The sequence below is a fragment of the Scatophagus argus genome, chromosome 20 (assembly GCF_020382885.2).
Source record: "Scatophagus argus isolate fScaArg1 chromosome 20, fScaArg1.pri, whole genome shotgun sequence".
Taxonomy (NCBI): Eukaryota; Metazoa; Chordata; class Actinopteri; family Scatophagidae; genus Scatophagus; species Scatophagus argus.
In genome coordinates, this window is record NC_058512.1 from 4,090,359 (window position 1) to 4,109,572 (window position 19,214).

At 41.4% G+C, this 19,214-nt stretch overlaps 1 protein-coding gene across 2 annotated transcripts in view; it reads right to left on the reverse strand.

Annotated features, from left to right (window-relative positions):
- The window catches only part of col5a1 (procollagen, type V, alpha 1), a 67,034-nt gene extending 54,199 nt beyond the window's left edge, over positions 1–12,835 (reverse strand). For both annotated transcript variants that reach the window (XM_046374193.1, XM_046374192.1), the window contains exon 1: positions 12,357–12,835. In XM_046374193.1, the coding sequence (XP_046230149.1) occupies positions 12,357–12,456 (100 nt within the window). In that variant the 5' untranslated portion in view covers positions 12,457–12,835. The remainder of the gene's footprint in view (positions 1–12,356) is intronic.
- Between the last annotated feature and the right edge of the window lie 6,379 nt (positions 12,836–19,214).

Below are 19,214 nucleotides of genomic sequence, written 5' to 3' on the forward strand. Positions count from 1 at the left end.
TTGAGGTTTTAGAATAGGATAATACTGTATTTTTTCACTACAATCTTGCAGTGTAGAACTTCACACAGGATTTTAACAAGCAGAAAATCCTGTTTCCCAGTCACTAATATGAGAGAAGTAAGTGACACATAAAGCATTTTCATTTAATACCATTTTTAACAAGTGCCATGGCTGACCAGAGGCGAAGCTCACACTTTTGCACTTTTCTCAGACAGCCACAAAATGTTCCCTGTAAAACCCACAACAGTCTGCTTTGACACCACAGAAAATCCCCGTAACCTGCCGACACCTAGCAGCACATTGCCCCTCGGCGGCGGACGAATCAATCGATCACCGGTGGTCCAGTTAAACACAGCAACGAGTGATGGAGCTTACACGTCAGATTAAACCCAAGCTGATGAGGGATTCGTCTGTGATCCTCAGACTGTTACAACCAACCATCCATGGGATCCCTTTTCCATCTCCATGTAGCTCCTCTTCCTACCATACAATCCCCTCACTTCCTTATATGGACACAACCTTGCACATGCTCTGCTGCCAGAGACTCTGTCACTGGTGGTGACAGGGAGGAACATTCATTTCATATCCAACCTCGTATAATCAATAAACAAACTTATTTCCCTCATTTAACACGGACAGATAAACACAAGGAGTGGCTTGCTAGAAGTTTCCTACATTCCGCAGCCATTTTATTTGTTATAGCAGATGACCAAAAAAAAAAAACACCTACGTGGTGATAAATGATTCAAAGCAAGTCCTTTAGGCAGCAGCAGCCTACACTCTCAGTGCATCATAATAATATGGCCGTCATACTAACAATAGTAACAGCCAACTCTGCACCACAGGGGGAGAACAAAAGTGGGGGAGTCAGTTGGTGTTAACTGTGTCCCTTGTGTTTAATGCACACTGACACAAAATGATCCCATGGACATCAGCAGGATCAGGATGTCCCTCCATTCATTACCTGTTAATCTCTCTTCCTGTCCGCAGTCAGTCTGCTATATCATGAAACTGTTCCTCTTTCTCTTCTCCACTTTCCAATTTCCGTTTTCCTCCTGCAAAATCTGTTCTATAAAGTTTGTTCACCCGAGGTTTTAGATCCCCTGATGAACGTAAAAGCGACCACAGGGCCTCTGCTGGGTCACCTGGAGGTGAGCCAGGTGTAGAGGGCCAATTAGCAGCTTACGGGAAAAGAGAACGGTGAAAGGTTAGCACAATATATCTCTGTCCAAACACCAGCTACAACATAATAAACCTATCGAACAAAAACTGCAAATGCCTTTTTCAATAAAGTGATGACTTGCTTGATGCAAAGAGCAAAAAAAAATTCAGTGAGTAACAGCAGCAAGACAAGCTCAAAGCCAGTTAATCAGTTCTAGTTTCCTCCCTCTATAACACACACTCACACACCTTCATTCATGGATTTCTGTCACCAGCAGTCGACCTTCCAGCAGAAGCTGTCCTGACCACATCCTAAGCCGCAGGTGTGGGTCTCAGTCCCACCTTGTTAAGCTGAGATGTTTACCCACTTAGCATTGCAGATCCCCGGAGAGACCAACACCTCTGGCATCAGATGCTAAAAATAAAGTTTCCCTCTGACCACAGCCCCTCACATCCAAGAGGCAGGTTCTCCGCACATACACAGGAACTGTTTACATGACACGGTTATGTGTACATTTGCTCTTTGGCGGCCTGCTGCCCCTCTTCTGCTGCTTTCGTGCAATGGAGCACAAAAAGCGATACTGTAAATACGGTGCATCCTTTAAGTCTTAGCGCTCCTTTAGCTTCTTCAATGTGTAAATACAAACTTTTCTTTCCTTTCCTTTCCAGTTTATCCATACATTGCCTCCATCAACACACTGGTCCACTATTCCTGATGTCTTTAAGGACTATAATGTCTCTATTGTCCACAAGTAAAAGCATTTACAACATAAAAAATATGTTCAAAGATGATGGAAGACACGGAAGCTGGGCTGTTCTTAAATGGACTGTCGCCTCAAAGGATTCACAGGATTAATTAATCCACATTTAGTTGATAAAAGCAGCAAACTGCAAACTTTCCTTCCTCAAACTACACAACTCAAACTTGTTTCTTGCCCTCAAAAAATTTTTCTTGGTAAAGATAAACTTTTTAGATGGATGGTGTGCAAAGTATGCACTTCTCCTCCCACGGTTAGCTCTTCCCCGGCCATGTGCACAGTAGAAACTTGCAATGTACAAATTAGTAAGCACAGCTCTGAAGTGATGTGCTAAAGGAGCAGCGGTTAGCTTTGTTTCCAGCTTTTTATGGGTTTGTTTGTCAGACGTGGGATGGATAAGGTTGCAGCAAAGTAAAGGATAATGAATTCATAAAAGTTTATATTTTAAGCGTGAACTATTTTAAAATGTATGGCTAAACTTACTACCTTACAACCAACTGTTATGGAGAAAGGTGTGTATGATGTGGTTTTGCAAACATATTCCCCTCCCTATGTCACAACACTTTCTTCTTTTCTACATTTTTTCTCTATTTTGCTGAACGGTAGCTTGAGTGCCAGATTCATAATCCTGCTCTCGGCTCACTGCCAAGACTGTGGTGGATCCCATTCCCCTAACCTATCCATCTATTCTCGATTTGCACAAAGGCACACACACACACACACACACACACTCTGTGTAACAACACTTAGCAACTCCAGACAGCACCATTTCATTTGACAGGAGGAGGGGTGCCGGACCAGTGAATTAGGAGTTTTTCATGGGGGGGGATTAACATTCTTCCCTCTTTCCCTGCCCCCTATCCTCCTCCTCCAGCCCCTCCTGAAGTGAGGCCTGACTCTCCAGGCACATGCTTGACCTGGCGCTGAGGACAAGGAGTAATTAGCAGCCATAAAGAGGACCCTGCCTCTCTTGGAAACCAGTACAGCCGAAAACAAGAATGCCCAATGAGAGACTTCCCCCTCCTAGAGCGCATCACAGATAGGAAGGGTGTGAGAGGGTTTTTAATTCACCTGATTCTGTTATAAAACCTTAACTGAAGTCAACTGTTGTGAAAATGGAGCCTCACTGTGAATACAGCAGGTTACAATTAAGGCTCTGACTTCAATTACTTAAAGCAAGACTATGTAACTTTTAAAGGAAGGGGTAAGCCATTCTTCCGCTTACAGATTAAAAGTGGAATTTGTGAGCAATAAAACAGACTCTTGCTTGATGCAGTACATTCAGAGGTTTTGCAGCAAAACCCTGAGTGTTTGCAAACATTAGCATTACTGTGTAACTGACTCTCCTACATGTACTACTGTTAAACCTCATTTATCACTTTCACTATTTGCCAATTGTAGCCACGCCAGCTGCTGTTGAGCAAAAGTTACAAAGACTCGCTTTACAGTGTACAAAAATCAGAGGGGTGTCCAAGAAATTGTTAAGCTGAGATGGTAAACCACCCGGACCCTGACAGAAGGCCTAAACAGTCCTAACACATTAAATATTTAGCATTTGCAGCGTGAAAGAGTGCCTTTTACCTTTTGCTCTCAAAGGTTAATGTTTTATCTCACACAACTCCTGCAAAATACTAAAGCACAAAAAGAACCTAAAGACAAACTTCCTTCAACACTGACCTGAAGTTGTTTCATGTGACCAGACCAGGGAATCATACTGCAGGCATTACACGTGCTAGACTGAATGCATTGCATACACTGCGTGGACATCCTGTGAGAGAACACACACACACACTACTGCTGACAAGCAACACGCAGCTAAACTCATGCCGGCACAAGCCTGAATGAGATGTCAGATTGCAAGACGACGAGCAATTACACACGCCTGCACCTGAGCTTAATTAAATCTACCAAACCACTGTCAGAGATATTTCATGTCAATTACTCCTTTACATGTAAGCTTTGCAGCTCAAATTACATAAATACTCAAATTAACGTTCAAGTTGCATGAACAAGCACAACATACTGTAACTGCTTTTGCCTGTCTGCTACCACTTGTGGCCATAGTAGTTGCAGTTCAGCAAAAGACACGACTCCAGGGGTAAAGTATTAGCATTAGCAGGAGCAATCATCATGTCATCAGCTGATTGTGTTGAATCACAAACAGGAAGTGTGAATGCCGGCCAGGTGACACAAGTCTCAAAGGTAACTGAGGACAGTGTTTACACTGGCAACAGCAAAGTTAAGTCAGTAAATGACCTCACATGGCCGTATCTGTTGATTTTCTTTAATCCAGACTTTGCAGGACACTGACCCACTGACCTGGGGTGTGAGCTGCACGTGAAAGCAGCAGCGGGGAGGCAGAGGCACAAGAGGAAATGAGAAGAGTGAGATCTTTTTGTTTATACACCTCATGCCTTCATTCAACCCCAGCCTCTAATCACAAAATGACAGGAAACACCAGGCAAGATGAATTTAGAGCACAAGAAATGACAAGCAGAAGCAGTCCCACAGAAGCACATGCACAGACAGACCGAGAAAAAAATCCACCCGAAATCTGAGGACGCAGTTTTGCATATCCACCCAGACACACAAACACACAGACCTGAAAGATGATCCAGAGTTTTTCTGACCAGAGCTTCTCTTGTGTAGGCTACTCTGAGGCTCAGAGCTTCAGCTGGACTGTTATTGCTTTAACAGGGGGGAATACCAAATGGTTTACTTCACTGTCTCCATGCTGCAGCTCGCAGCAGTGAAGATAAATCACTGTCTGCCGTCCACCACAGACTAAGATGGAAAAACTGAGTGAAAATACCACAGTGCAACTCTGAATGCTCATTTTACAGAAAGAAACTTCAGGAAAGGCACTTTTGTGATGTCCGTCATTCCGTTTGTCTCCTTTTGCACCAGCTTCATTCAGTTTTATTTTCTTCTCTCCATTAGCAATTGTATTTCCCTCTGCCTATTTTATCATTCAGTGAATTGTAGCTCTTTCCTCATTCTGTCTCTCCTGCAGCAGATATGATTTTGATGCCTGACTGCTGAGAAAGTTATGATAAAAGAGGGCCCTGCAGCACTGACATTACAGAACCATTTCCTCTCACCCAGCCTCACAGATAACCATTATTCCAGCACCGACACCCTGACACAAAACAATGAAACTGAATCTAATAAATAAGAAGTACTGCGCAATATTGAAGTTTTTTACTTTCTTGAGCACTGCCAAAAAAGATCCAACAAACCTGACTGGCAAACTTTCCAACACTTCAGTTAATTACTGTGCCTCTTAGCAAAGGGAACCAATTCCAGCATGCACTGTTTTCTCACAAAGGAAGAGTTTCATCATCATCACTGAACTCAATGACCCATAAACATTTGCAAAGGAATGTTTTGAACAAGTCCACATAATCAATATATGAACACCAACATGAAGCAACAAGAACAGATGAAAACACTGATTTACAAGAATATTTTATGTGCATGTAAAAGCATCAAAATTCCCAGTATGCACATACCCATAGAAGTGCAGATACATCCAGTAACTACTGTTTTCTTAAACAATGACGACTCCAGTAACACAAAGACATGGAAGGTGCAAGCTCCCTTGTTGGCAACATAAACCAGCACAAAAGTTCTCATATACATCCACCATCTGAGGAAGTGAAGACCCACAACAACTGGAAAATTCTTGTTTATATGTGCGTGCTAACCATTTTACTACGGACTGTTTTCTCGATGGCCAGTAATAAACAAAGCAGGATTAGCTTCAAAACTGAAACTCGAGGATGGGTAGAGAGAAAAAGTAACTGCTTCACTGAGACGTGGAAAGAGTGACACATATAAAATGAAAAGGAACGTTTAGGTTATCAGTCGTTGTTTTGTGACAGTGAAAGGGCACACCTCGGGAAAGAACAACTTCTGCAGTGCCAAATAATCCGCTTGAGCTGCAGCGACGGCCAAATCAACCATCAATTCTCCTCCAAATCTCTAACCGACACTTGAAACGAGCGAGTTGAGCAACTGCAACTATGTGGGTGAACAGAAGTTACTGTAAGAGAGCAAACTGGCTGACTGACAGTGGGCTGCTACACCTGAGTCATCAATTGTGAATCATCAAAATCCACCGTCCACAGCTCCGCCCTCGTGCAGACAGGCAGTGAAGCAGGGGGCAGAGGAGGAGAAGCAAAAAGTCACTGTCATTGTCACTGATCCACTCAGTTTTCTCCACTCTGACTTCCACTCTCTTCACCGGTAACTCGGACAATGTTTGCAGGAGAAAATTAGCAGGCACTTTGACCAAAAAGTGCAGACTGACTACATGTTGCTGTGTTTATGTCTGCTTTGTTTTAGGCTGTTAGTTCTTTTCATACTGAGTAATAAAAATGTATCCACATTAATTCTATCAAGGTCACAATGTGGTTGACCAGCCCTACTGGGGCTCCATTTTCCAGGAGGCTGTGTGAGTGTTAATTCAAGACAGTGTTGCTCAAATGCTTGTTTCTGCCAGTATTAAGCGTTTTCTCCTTTTGTCTAACACATTTCCTTCAGCTTGCTTCGGCACTTCGTGTTTGTGGTCAAACTCTAGCTTAGTCCCTTGTTGCACCGAAATCAAATTAATTAAGCCCAAGGTTTAATCACAAAAGACTGCTGAGGGAGCAAAAACTTGTCTTACTTTAATGCAGCTTTTACTAATTTCATCACCTAATAAAGTAAAAATAGAATACATCTGAAGCTGACAGTGAAGCTTCTGCAGTGACCAGAAACTTTTTTTATTTCCACTAGTAGGAAAGAAGTGCTTACACTCAGTATTTCTACTGCCCAGGCTGTGGCTTAGCTTGGGCCGGGGAAGGGGGAATGGGGTTGGAAAGGATGAGTCATACATTGCTTTCCATGCTCAATGATTATAATACCCCATTACAGAGAAAAGCACTGTTTCCCAGCTGAAATGAATACTCAGCCTGTGAGCCTGGACCAGACTTAACTTGCATGCACTGAATGCTGCAACAAAGCATACTGTTAAAAATCAAATACAGGAGTGGGAGTTGCATCATGAGGTAGTACGTCCAACTTTTGCATCACTGATGTGCTCATGTTGACATTTTAGACACCACTGCCTCCATTTTGGTTGCTTTTGTCTGTCATGGAGTTCAGAACACATTGTCCCTTTCAGCAGTAATTTGAACTGAATTGATCCACCTTTGTCTGTGTGTGTTTAGCAGAAACCAGCTTCAGTCACAACACCTTTAGAGAAAGCCATCTGTATCTGGCTTCAATTCAAGCACGCTGTGTCATTAGTACAGAGCACCATTCAGCAGCAACAATTATTTGCCCCTTGATTAGTCTGGAAAGGAATAGACTGGAGTATACTGTCCAGAATATGGCAAATAATGCACTATTTGTGCTGCACAAAGGATCTCCTAAACTCTGACACGGGGTCAAAGACGTCTCCTGCATATTTTGCTTTATCTCCCATGTTGTTATCAGGCATTAGAGCTGATTTACAGAGTCCTTCCCACAATGCCTGCATTTACAGGCTGAAGTGGCACATGCAATTGCAGGGTCACTGCTTCTCTCCACAGTCCAACTAACTCAGATTCCTTCCCCTGCGCCATGGCAATGGACACACACAAGAAGCCATTTTTTTTCTCACCGCCATTTATCTGATTTTGACTAAGGTGAGTAAGAAACAACATGTCTGATTGAAGAATGATTATGTGGGTGAGTGATGTCACCATGTCTGGACTCTAAAAGCTTCTTGGCTGCCATGTAGTTTGGTGATAAGACATCTGTGTCTGCCGCTCACCACGAACAAGCTGCATTAGATTCTGACAGATCAAAAAAGCCAACTGTTCTGAATTAAAAATATGTGTACAGCTCGACTGTTTTGTCCTTCAATCAGAGAATGGCTCTGACGTTATGAAACGTATTTAACTGCTATAGCGTCCTTTAGGCCAGCCAGCTGTTAGCATTATGCATAATTTTCACATTATGCACACCAGAAGTTATGCAACTGCTTCAGTTCTGCATGGATTCAATAACTTGTATGCACTTTTCTAATTGGCCTCATGAAGAACTTTATACACCAAGAATATAAAAGCAAAATGGACATAAATTCCTTTAGAAAAGACTGTAAATGAAAAACAGCTGCAGACCAGCTGTATTCAACCTTTAACCCTGTCATAAAGTTGGCTCACTTAAACAAAAGGAACCTTTTAATGACCTGGGATGTGTATGTGCAAACCTGGCCGAAACACAAGGCACACTACACTGCTATTATTTTTACAAACTCAACTATAAGGCTGCAGATGTTATTCGATTAGGAATTTTCTCTACAACCAGCACAGAATGGTGTATTTTCTTTTGAAAAATGCAACTGTATTTTTTTTTCACGGTCCCCTGTTCCACCACGAATGGGAAGAAAACATCTGGAAGACATTTTTTCTGGCTTTTTGGAGGGCTTAGCAGACAGCACAATGGAACTTATCGATTCCAGATGTGAAAGCACTCAGTGAAACAGCGAGGCCTTCGTCTGTTTATTCCGTTTATTTATCTGTAGCTAATATACAGTACGATTCCTGAATCATGATCATATTTCCTAATTCCGCTTGTCCTTTCAATACTCTTACAATACGTTCTTATCATCAGTGGCTTTGGCCAAAATCCATCCTTGTTTTCATTTGCACAAGATATTCGAAGAATGTTATTTCAGTATTCCTGATGACTAAAGTACTTTGCACAAGCAGGCTCCGGCCCGATATGAGTGTTACCAATATAGACCATCCAAAAAAAATTTTGACTAATTAATGATAACAAACCTCTGTGAAAAGACGTGTGAAAAGAGCCTATTGATTGAGGAAACTAAGCAGAAAAAGCAACACAAAGGAAACCATTTGGAGACGAAACTAAAGTTGGTCTACAGCAGGTATGCTGACCGTAAAATTACAAAACAACTGAGGAACTCACGCTAGCAGGCCAGGGTGTGCTATTACATCTGAATGGATATTAGTCGGTCAGGTGTCTGAAAGTTTAGGAGCATACAGTTCAAATATTATAAACTGTTGCAGGGATAATAATATTCCTAAAAAGCATTAAATGCTGACCAAGAATAAATGTTCTCTTTGACCTCCAGGAGTCAGAGGAGAATTTACTGAAACAAGGAGCAGTGAAGCTCCAGCAGCAAGAATTCCTTTCTTCAGGCAATGAAACTGTAAACCTGACAGCAGAGGCAATCTGAAAGTCCTGACCTTCACCTCTGACCTCTGACCCCTCTTCTCATTCTTAACCTCCACGTCTTATAGGCCTTCTGTTATTACCACTTTTCGCATGGCTTTAAAGCGTGCTTTCCTCATTAATGCCGCGGTAAGATGACCTCCCTTAAGAAGTGCGGGCTATGACTTCACTCTCTCTAATAAAGCTTGACTTACATTCAGTGCGCTGATCCTCTATGACCTCAGGTTGAAAAAAAAAATAAAAAATCACTTTACACTGCACCCTGCAACCATAGAGGCATATTTCAATATTTTCTTTGAATACTTAAAACTTTAAAATAAATGCTGCTCCAAAATAACATTTTAGGCTAACACACTATTGGGTTTAATAGGTTAACAAGCTAAGCTACATCTGACTTCAGACTGATCTTTTCCAGATTCAGTACACCAGTACAACCTTTAAGCTACATGAAGTTTTTTGTTATGTATATATAAATATATGAACAAAGTACTGAAAAAACACAGAAAATGAACACCCAACTGTACAGTTAGCTCCAGTTCTAGGGAGGACTCATCAACTTTCTGCTGACCATTTTGGTTTTATTTACAACTTTATTGTTTTTGTTCACTGTCACTTCTCGCATCAGTCAGGCGGCTGTTTTCAGTGAAAAAGCTCAGGTACACCGACTGCATCGTGCATTAGCTGCCCAGCAACAAACCGCAAAAGTTAGCAGCTAGCCAACGGAGGTGTGGACTCACGTGAGTTTGACTTGATTCAGACTCGGGGCAAAAATTTGACGACTTTCGACATGATCAAAAACCACTTGCAAGGACTGCATGGTGCATTCAAATGCATCCTGTGAAATCTCAGAAATCCATACTGGAATGGCCAAGAAGGTCACTTAAAGTTTCGTTTTTTATTTACATGTTGTGAACCGCACATTATGTCTTCTTTAGGACTGGTTTAGGACTTTACAGAATGATTTGACAGTGTTGCGTTTTAAGCTTGTTCTGCTGCCTCCAGGTGGTGAAAAATGTATTGCGCTTTATAAACTCAAACTCAAACATCTGAAAACAAACTTACATTGTGCTAACTAGCCAGGCCAAATGACGAGGCCTACTTTAATTTGCCCTACACCAAAAAGGAAAAAACTTAAGATTTTAAATTTGGAATAAAGTCCATTATAGAACTAGTTATAAGACCTGGATGATCCACAAAACACCATCAAATGATTACATTAGTCGCCAGGCATTAACATCATGCAGAGATGCAACATCGACTGTATAAACAGTGTCACCAGTCAGTTGTGTGTTACTACATTTGCCCGGTCGCTTTTCTGTTTTAATTTCAGTGGAAAATAAAAATCACACAATTTGTGGTAGTCCTTTAGATTTTAATAACATCATGTTTCTGCTATACCAGAATTTATAAACACAAATACTGAGTGTAGTGTTGAAAAGTCTCAGATAACCAGTCTGGACGGGAATCTGCAGGCTTTCGGATGAACGTACATCCAGGTCCCCCTTGAACTGCTGGTGGGGCTCAAGATGGATCTTTTCCTGCTGTTAAACTGGCTAATTGTCTGTTACTACAATGATGGAGGAGATGCATCCAAAAAATGTGATACTTAGTGTGAATATTAAGATAAAAACTGAATTTAATCAGGTTCTTCACTGAAGATGAATAAAAGTGTAAAAATCTTGAAATCTTAATAACTAATGATAATGAGTTTACCCAAAACCTGCATGTGACATGTAGTTGGCATGTTGCTCGCCCTCACTCTTTCTCATCCGTGTCAAGTGTCACATTTCAGGAATTGTACCAGCACCCTGGAGGATAAATTTAAAACTCTGGTTTCTCTCTGTCAGTATTAAGAGCTGATTAAATCCAGCTTTCAGCAACAGAATGGATTCAGTCCCATGCTCTTTAACAATCCAGCAAAACTCAAGTCCAACTCCTCCTCTGTCATCAAAAATGACCCAGATATGGATCCAACCTTTAATACAGTGAGCTAAGTTGTGTTCGGTTAACAACCAGTGTTTATAGGCAACATGGAAATAAACAGGCTGCAGTGATCTGCATTGGCTGCATTTGCATGTTTATCTGTATAGCCAATATGATCTTGCATCATCTTTTTCTATTACAACAGTTTAAAACTTTCTACGGTGGACTGAGCTTTAAATCATGCATTTGGCTCAGGCAGGCACATCGTCACACTCATGCCATCAGCACTATCCCGAACACTTTCAAGCTGTCCATACAGAAGAAGCCACCTGTTCACCTCAAAGTCCTGTGTCAGAGAGCCTCACAGCAGACCACCAACCATGCCAGGCAGCCTTAAGATGCTAATAATACATGCAGGCCAGATCCCAGCCCCATAGCCACAGCACTACGTGACCTCTGAACACCCCATGGGACACAACAGAGTGTCAAACCACGATAAAAATCACTTCTTCCATTGAGCCTATATATGGATTGGGTTTTTGCTACATTCATATTTTCAGAGTGTTGAGTTAAATAACTGTTACTAACAAGCATGAGGAGAATTTGCAGAATGCACTTTGTGAATAATGTGGGCTTTCTGGGCCTTAGCAAAGGGCCCTGCGCTTTAGATGCAGTGCATCCTGATGTCCGAGTCCTCAAGGCGGCTCCACCCTGCCACTTCAGACAAGCTGCTGCAGCCCCTCCTTCTTATGAAAATTATGCTCATCCCTCTCATCACTTTTCAAGGAGAGAGAGAGAGAGAGACGCTATAGAAAAGCCTCTTACATCTTTCTTGAACTTCACTACAGCAAAAGTTTAAAATTACAAGGTGATAAGTCTGCAAAATGCAAAACAGATTTGGGCATGTGAAGATAAAAGTTTTTTGTATTTCAGGGACATACTGTAGTTTACACCATAAGCTCTCACGTCTTATCTTATATATTCAGCAATCCGTGCCTACATCAGCTGATGGATGCTTGCAGCTGCTCTAAATTCAGATTACAGACAGAATGAGTGTCCATATCAGCCCTTTTCAAAAGAAAACGCTGTCTCTCATAAAGCTGCAGACTTCTGATACTTTGACAAGTCCCATAGTTTCGGCCCGACCGAGCTGAAAACACCAAAAGAAGTGCACAAAGATGAGTTTAGGAGGAGGGGCGAACATCACAGTGATCCACTTTAAGCAAAGAGAAAAACTTTTTGTTGCAGCTCCAAAGTGGATCCACAAGCCTCACAGCTGCATCTTACCTGAACTTGCTTGCGATGTGACAAAAAGCAGAATCACCGCTAAAGTGATTTGGGCTTCTCTTATCCTCCGTTTAACTTTCCATCTTATATGGGTATCCATGACCGCCAGAGACGTCCACGGCAAGTGGATTTCACTTTTCAACCTGGAGCAACTAATTAGACTTGCAACAACTTGTGGTCAGGGCAGTACTAAAAGCCAAAAAGTCCCAGAGAAAGAGAGAAAAGGGGGAGGGGGGGTGTATCGTTATTTCTCAAGCAGCCATAAGGGTTTGTTGGTGTGCTTTCCTTCCAGCTGGTTGACGGATGGGCACCCGTCTCTCCCGCACGGCTCCTCTCCTCTCTGCTCTTCTGAACTGTCCTGCACCGCGGCGCCTCCGTTCAGAAGTGTTGCCCCCTCTTTCAGGCGTCACGTAAAGCCCCTTCAAGTCCAACGGGGCAACACACACAGAAAAAGTCTTTCCCCCGGGCTGTCAGTCACTGCGCGGACAGGAGACTCGGACGAATCAGAGCAGAGCAGGCGTTAGAGCCAGCCCTGTTATTGGCCGTGGGTGGGAGGAAAAGTTGAGGGGGAAAGTTTCACGCCTCCAATTCTTGCGCTCCGAGTTCTTCAACATGCAGTCCGCTATTTCCAGAGGACGGGGTCCAGAGCGGGAAAAGCAAACTGCCCCAGAGACAAATCACGGACAAATGCATGCTGTCCCACATGCACGATCTTGTTCTGAATGTCAGAGATGAAATGATGAAGAAGTTTTTGTTGGATCAACAGGTGGACGCGACTTTGAACAGGTTTGATGGTGACGGTGATGGGGTTTCTCACTGTTCTCACAATTGTTGCGAGGCAGTCAACTGATTAAAGGAGAAAATAACCATCAAAGCACACGGGACGTTTTTCTGAATCAATTATTTTTACTTTTAATACTTTAAGTACATTTTCTGATTATACTTACATACTTTTACTCGAATAACTTTTCCAGTGCAGGACTTTTACTTGTAAAATAGCCTTTTTACAGTGTGATACTATTACTTTTACTTGAGGAAAGGACCTGAATGCCTCCTCAACCACGATACTTATCTAAACAGAAACTCCTTCCTAAGATGTTTTGCAAAGAAGGCACCCTTATTATATCAGACATATTGTGCTCACATGGCTGTGTCTAATCAGATGAGGGTCTAAATGCAGTCGAATGATAGAGGGCGTCGTATAGCTCTGACCTGACTTAACCAACGTCAGCTTCCTGCTCTGGGCCCTCCAGGACTGACTGATGATTCCACATGAGGCTGCTGATCAAAAGTATATTAAAAAAAATCGTAAATCTTTAGTGTGAGATGCAGTCACAGCATTCATTACTTGTATTATTATCTGGCTTTCAGCCATTCAGTATCTTATATGACTTTAATCATCTTCATCTATATTGTGGGTGCATATTTCTAAATAAATTTCTGTCCAATTAAATAATCACAAAAAACAGAATGAAGTTATTTGATGAAAATCATGAAAGTACAAGCTTTGCTTTGAAGAGTGTTTTTTAAGTCAACGTTAAGATCTGTTGCTCAAACTCCACCCACTGATGAAGACTGCGGCACGCGGTTAAAAGCTCTGAGGGAAGTTAGAACTGTAAGTGGACCTTGAGTTAAAATTAGTTCATTTAAAGCTGTTTCGCGCTGTGCACTGCACTTGGACTTGGAATTGACAGCGAACATGCATAATGCACAGAAGGCGGGAGACGGAGGGGTCAGTCGGGGCCCAACTGCAAGTTTTTGCAGCTTAATCCAGTAGTGCACATACAGTATAACTAAAAACACTTACAGTGAAAGCAGTACAGAGATATGCTTTAGTGTCATAAACACTTCTGGCAAGGTGCTCCAGCTTTGGTCATGAAGTCCAGTTCCAATGTAAAATTCAAATTGGCTTAATGTCACCCCACCAAACAACATTTAAAGTAAACCTTTCATGGATGTTGCTACTGTATTCGTTTACCTACACTGACAAGTAATACATCTGAAAAAAAACCAACTTTTTTTGGAGACAAAGTGAGACTCACGCACACACTGTTGCTGCCGTTGTCTCATGAAAGGCCAAAAATGGCAGCTGTCTTTAACAAGCTGTCATATGGCTGCTCCAGTGGGGGGCAGACTACCATTAACTGCCCAGTAAAAGTTGGTTTTAAGCACAGTAAACAAACAGCACGGCGGCGGAGGCCACATCTGACATTGTGTGCATGTGAACGATGAGTTTGAATGCGGATGGACAGTCCTCGCCCTAAAGTTAGACCATCTCTGAAATGTGCAAATGACCTCTTATGTTACAGTCTGCTATATGAACTAGAATTACAGTTATTGTCATGAGGAGCAGGTTTCTTATCCCGCTTTTTGGTATGTGAAATTGTTTGAGAAAATTTGTGAAAAAGACAAAAACCAAACATGGACCATCATGTAACATGACTGGTCCATATCTACATTCACATTTCAAAAATCCTTTATGTAACCCACAAACACATTCACTGATGAAGAGATTTCACAAGAAGAACACACCTGGAACGCACAGACTGCTGCTTTTCGTGCAGTAAACGTCTAAGCATATCAGCCTTTTGCCTTCAGCCTCCACAGCGGGTCTGCCTCAGGCAACAAGCTTCCATGTGTTTATATTTTTTAGATTTGTATCACACGAATAGTTTGACCCCTAAACTGACCACTCAGCCATGTAATGGTTACGTGGTCAGATATATGGTTCAAATTATGGCCTGAGTCCTGTATTTAGGCTGGCTCTACACCTACGCCACACTAACTGCCAAGCTCCCAAACTACTCCTGTGCAAGGCCTAGTCTTGCTCTCTTAAACTGCATCTTGACCAAAAACATGGGGATTTATCTAAGGCTGGACCACTATTAGTTATGCTTCATTTGAGCACTTTCAGGCAAAATAATTCTTCACAAAAGTCCCATTGAGACAAAAGATGGGATGTGCAGGCTTAAAAAGTAAATTGTGATTTAGTGCTTCAGAGCCATTGAGTCTCCTCTGTCCTATTTTCCACATTTGCGTTCCCCCGTTTGTCAGGCTGGATATGAAAGCCACAGAGAATCCAATTCATTTTTTTTATTGTCTTCTACTGTTAAAGCAACACCAACAGATGACAAGACTTTTACTGGAGTCAGCTGAGAAATTTCAAACTCTCACTTGACAGTTTTCTCAGTATACATACACTGGAGCTGGTTGCACCAGCTGTCTGCAAGTTCAAATGTAGCCTAGCTCACCATAACATAAGTGTTTACTGAGTGGTAATTTACACAAGACTAAATTAAAACCATTTGTACTGCACAAACCAGCTGTTATAGCTGCTGTCAAATATTTATACCCAGTAACTGCAATGTGAGGCCGCTAGACGAAGCTCGCGTTGGCATGCTAATATCATGGATGCATGGCTAATACATTTAGAATGAAGAGTAAAAGAAGTAACGGGTTATCTGAACACAGGGACCCCCCGTTATCCTGATATAATACATTTCTGAAACTCACACACACATTTTTCAAATTAGATTTAACATTGACGAAATCATATAAAAAAGGCATTCCTTATTATGGCAGAACTTACCTGAGAATAATCACGTTTTTATGCTTTCTTCAGTATCAAAGTATTCAGCTGAAAGTGAACTGTACATCTGGACAGCTAATTCGTCATTCTTTTAATGGTTTCAGTTTGGCAAAATGTTCACACAATAGTAACATTGTACTTCCTGTTAACCTCAAATTAAGGCAGTTCCAGAACTTAGAGAGAATGACTATTCAGCTAGTAGTAAGACCTGAGGTATGACTTTATATTCCTGCTAGTTAGTGAAAAAGTTAGTTCAACCCAATCCAGGAAATCCACCGTAAAGACAGACACAATTCATACAGGATGCATTCCTAGAATTTCTACTAAATATTTTATTTTTAAAGTGTTTAACTTAATTTTAAAAAAAGTTTTTCAATTTAAAATGATTTTTAGAATGACTTCCTTTGTATTGTACACAAGGTTTTAATCTGACAGTAGCATCTTAAAATACATTTAGGATTTTAGAGGGACACCTTCACGGGCGAGACTTTAAAGGAGCTTACATCTGCACGTGTTCTTCCTTCCCTGTAAACTGAAGCATTTCATTTGTCGAGATCTCGTAAACTTTCTACAAGTTGAATTACACACGTTTAAACTTGACTTTTAGATCTTTTCAATCATTTTTCACACACCCAGTAATTTTTCACAGAGCCTGCATCAAAACATTGCTCTGCACTGTTGTGATGGAGATCAATTACAGAACGAAGTTGATTCTGTGGTTTCACTTTAATGATAGACTCCTCAGGAGCCACAAGCTGGAAACGCAAATACGGCACACCGAAAAGACAAGATAAATCGTGGATCCTGGCACTGAGCAGCTCCAAACGCAGATTAGATTTATATGCAATGTAGGAGGTTGTGCTGCAAATCAAGAATCTCAGACTTACAAAAGGAGTGTGTGTTTGAAAATTCAGTTTCATATTGTGAGCTTGCATCTCACTTGTTCTCACCTGTTGTTTTCTGCCACAGCAACAAATCGTAAATACAAAAGAGGCAAGTGCACTATCAGAGGGAGGAAAAGCCAGAAACTGACTTTGTCTTTAAGAGAGAGAAAAAAGAGAAAAAGACCGCCTGAGTCTGACAGCAGCTATATTTTCTCAGATCACAGTCAAAAGATTATTAATTATGACAGCCATCTGAAACACAAATGTGCAATGAGTCCAGGTTGAATTGCAGATGTTTTTTTGTTTTTTTTTTTAAATTTCTGGCATTGCATTCGTTATGAGATTATCAAGACTTTGCAGAACAAGCTGTTGTGAACTGTTAAAGTAGTGTTCGTAATCCCCACTAAAGCAGTAGAATCTTTCACCAGAAAGTGAACCCAATGCCTGGTCTGTCTGATGCACACTCGGATTGTCAAAGTCTGTTGGGCATGATGCACCATGGCAGGACATCACATTTTCCATTCCACAAATTGTGACTCCATCCGGTGCCAGATGTCATCATGCCAAACCTCCCTGAGCACACTATGGAGAAATTGTGCAGCATTAGAAAAAAGTCTTAAGGGTGCGCGCTTGGAAAGATGAGGAAAACACAGTCTGTCATCAGAGGAGAAAAAACACTAATCTTAAATATGTCAGTCTCACCTGTCGGCTCATGCTCCCGCTTGCAACTCATCTCTCCTTCAGCATGTTGTATTGGAAAAGATTTGCAAGCACAGATTTAATCTTAAATGCAGACGCTTGCCAAAAATACTGATGCCACGCATGAATCAATCACTGTAGGGAGGTATCTGACTTAAACCCAATGAGACAGCCATGCATGTATGGCCCTGTGCTGTATGTTAAAGAGTGTGAAACAGAGAACGATTTTATTGGCACAACAGCAGGCTGTTGCTACGTTCCTCCAAGTGTTCCACGGACTACAACATGATTTTGTTAGAGCTCAGCAGAGAGTTAATGTGTTTAAGTTTATAAGGCCTGTGGCAAACTGTGCCCTCCATGAACTTTGAGTTCAGGAGGGCTACAAAATCTCTGCCATTTTAATAATACTGAGCTTGATCCAAGTTGTGCTCTTCAAGAAAAGTAGACCATCTGCTTTGCGCTCTTTAAAAGTCTTAGCTTCTCATAATTTACTGATGCTGTTGTTGGTCAGTTATTTCTCATTGTCAAGTTAGTTCCTATCAAACATTTGGAATATTGAAACCTACGCTGTGTTGTCATACTTCAACAGATATACTTGAGCAGCATCCATTTATCTTTTGAAAATCCCGCAGGCAGCCATATTTTTCCCTCCATGGGAATGTGGCCATGTGGCCTCGTGTCCATAATCCAGCTGCATCTGTAGAACAGGCAAAGGCAGTTTCTGAAGTGATGATGTTTGAGTAAACTCTTGAGTACACCTTGCATCATGATATTTAGTCATTTAGTTCATAAAATATTTTATAAACATATTAGTGCATTCAAGTACACAGCAATTTAGAGAGTCAAAGTCACTATAAAATATATGGCCTCAGATCAAAAGTTTCTTGTTAATTTTGTGGTTTTTCTTCAGAATTATGTCATTTTTCACATGACCTTAAATTGTTAGGCAACTTCCTACATTGTTGGGGCGCCGTCCAGTTTTGTTTAATGTTTATTTAGCAGTCAAAGTAAAAATGAAAAGTAGCACTACTTAACTACACAGATAAAGCCTTAAGCGCTGACACATGGAGTTCGAACAAGAAAAGTGATGTTGTTGCCAAAACATTCAAGAAAACGACGAGGAATAAAAGCGCTAGCTTATACACATTTTCTCCTAAAGGGTGAGGGGAACGCTTGAACAAATTACATGTTGAGTCATTACGCTTGCTTTGATGTAGATCTTAATTACTTTACGGTTGTCTAGCATCATCGGTGTACCACTTGAAAGTCCATTATTTCTTTGCTGACTAAATTATGTTTGTTTTCACAAAATAAAAGGATGAAATATCACATACAGCTACAAAGGTTTCCCCACACTGGTGTAAACTATCCATTGCAGTACATGTTGGAGGAAAAGTTTTTGTGCTTTTTTATTCAGATTGGGGTTCATGCCCAATTTGCCTCCCCAGCGAAGAGGCGTAACACTCCTTTAAATTAAATCTGTTGACCAAAAGCAGCAAGGATAAAAGTGCCAAACTTGTCGCCTGTTGTCTAATGAATTAACTAACCATGTCTCCTTCTCCGCCCGTGCGAGCTCAGCTCCACCCTGTCGGCTGTTTGTAGTGGTGGCTGTAATTACGGAAGGCAGTTTATAACCACGTGTTTTAACAAGGCCCATTCGTTGCGTTCTTCTCTCACTGCTGAAGG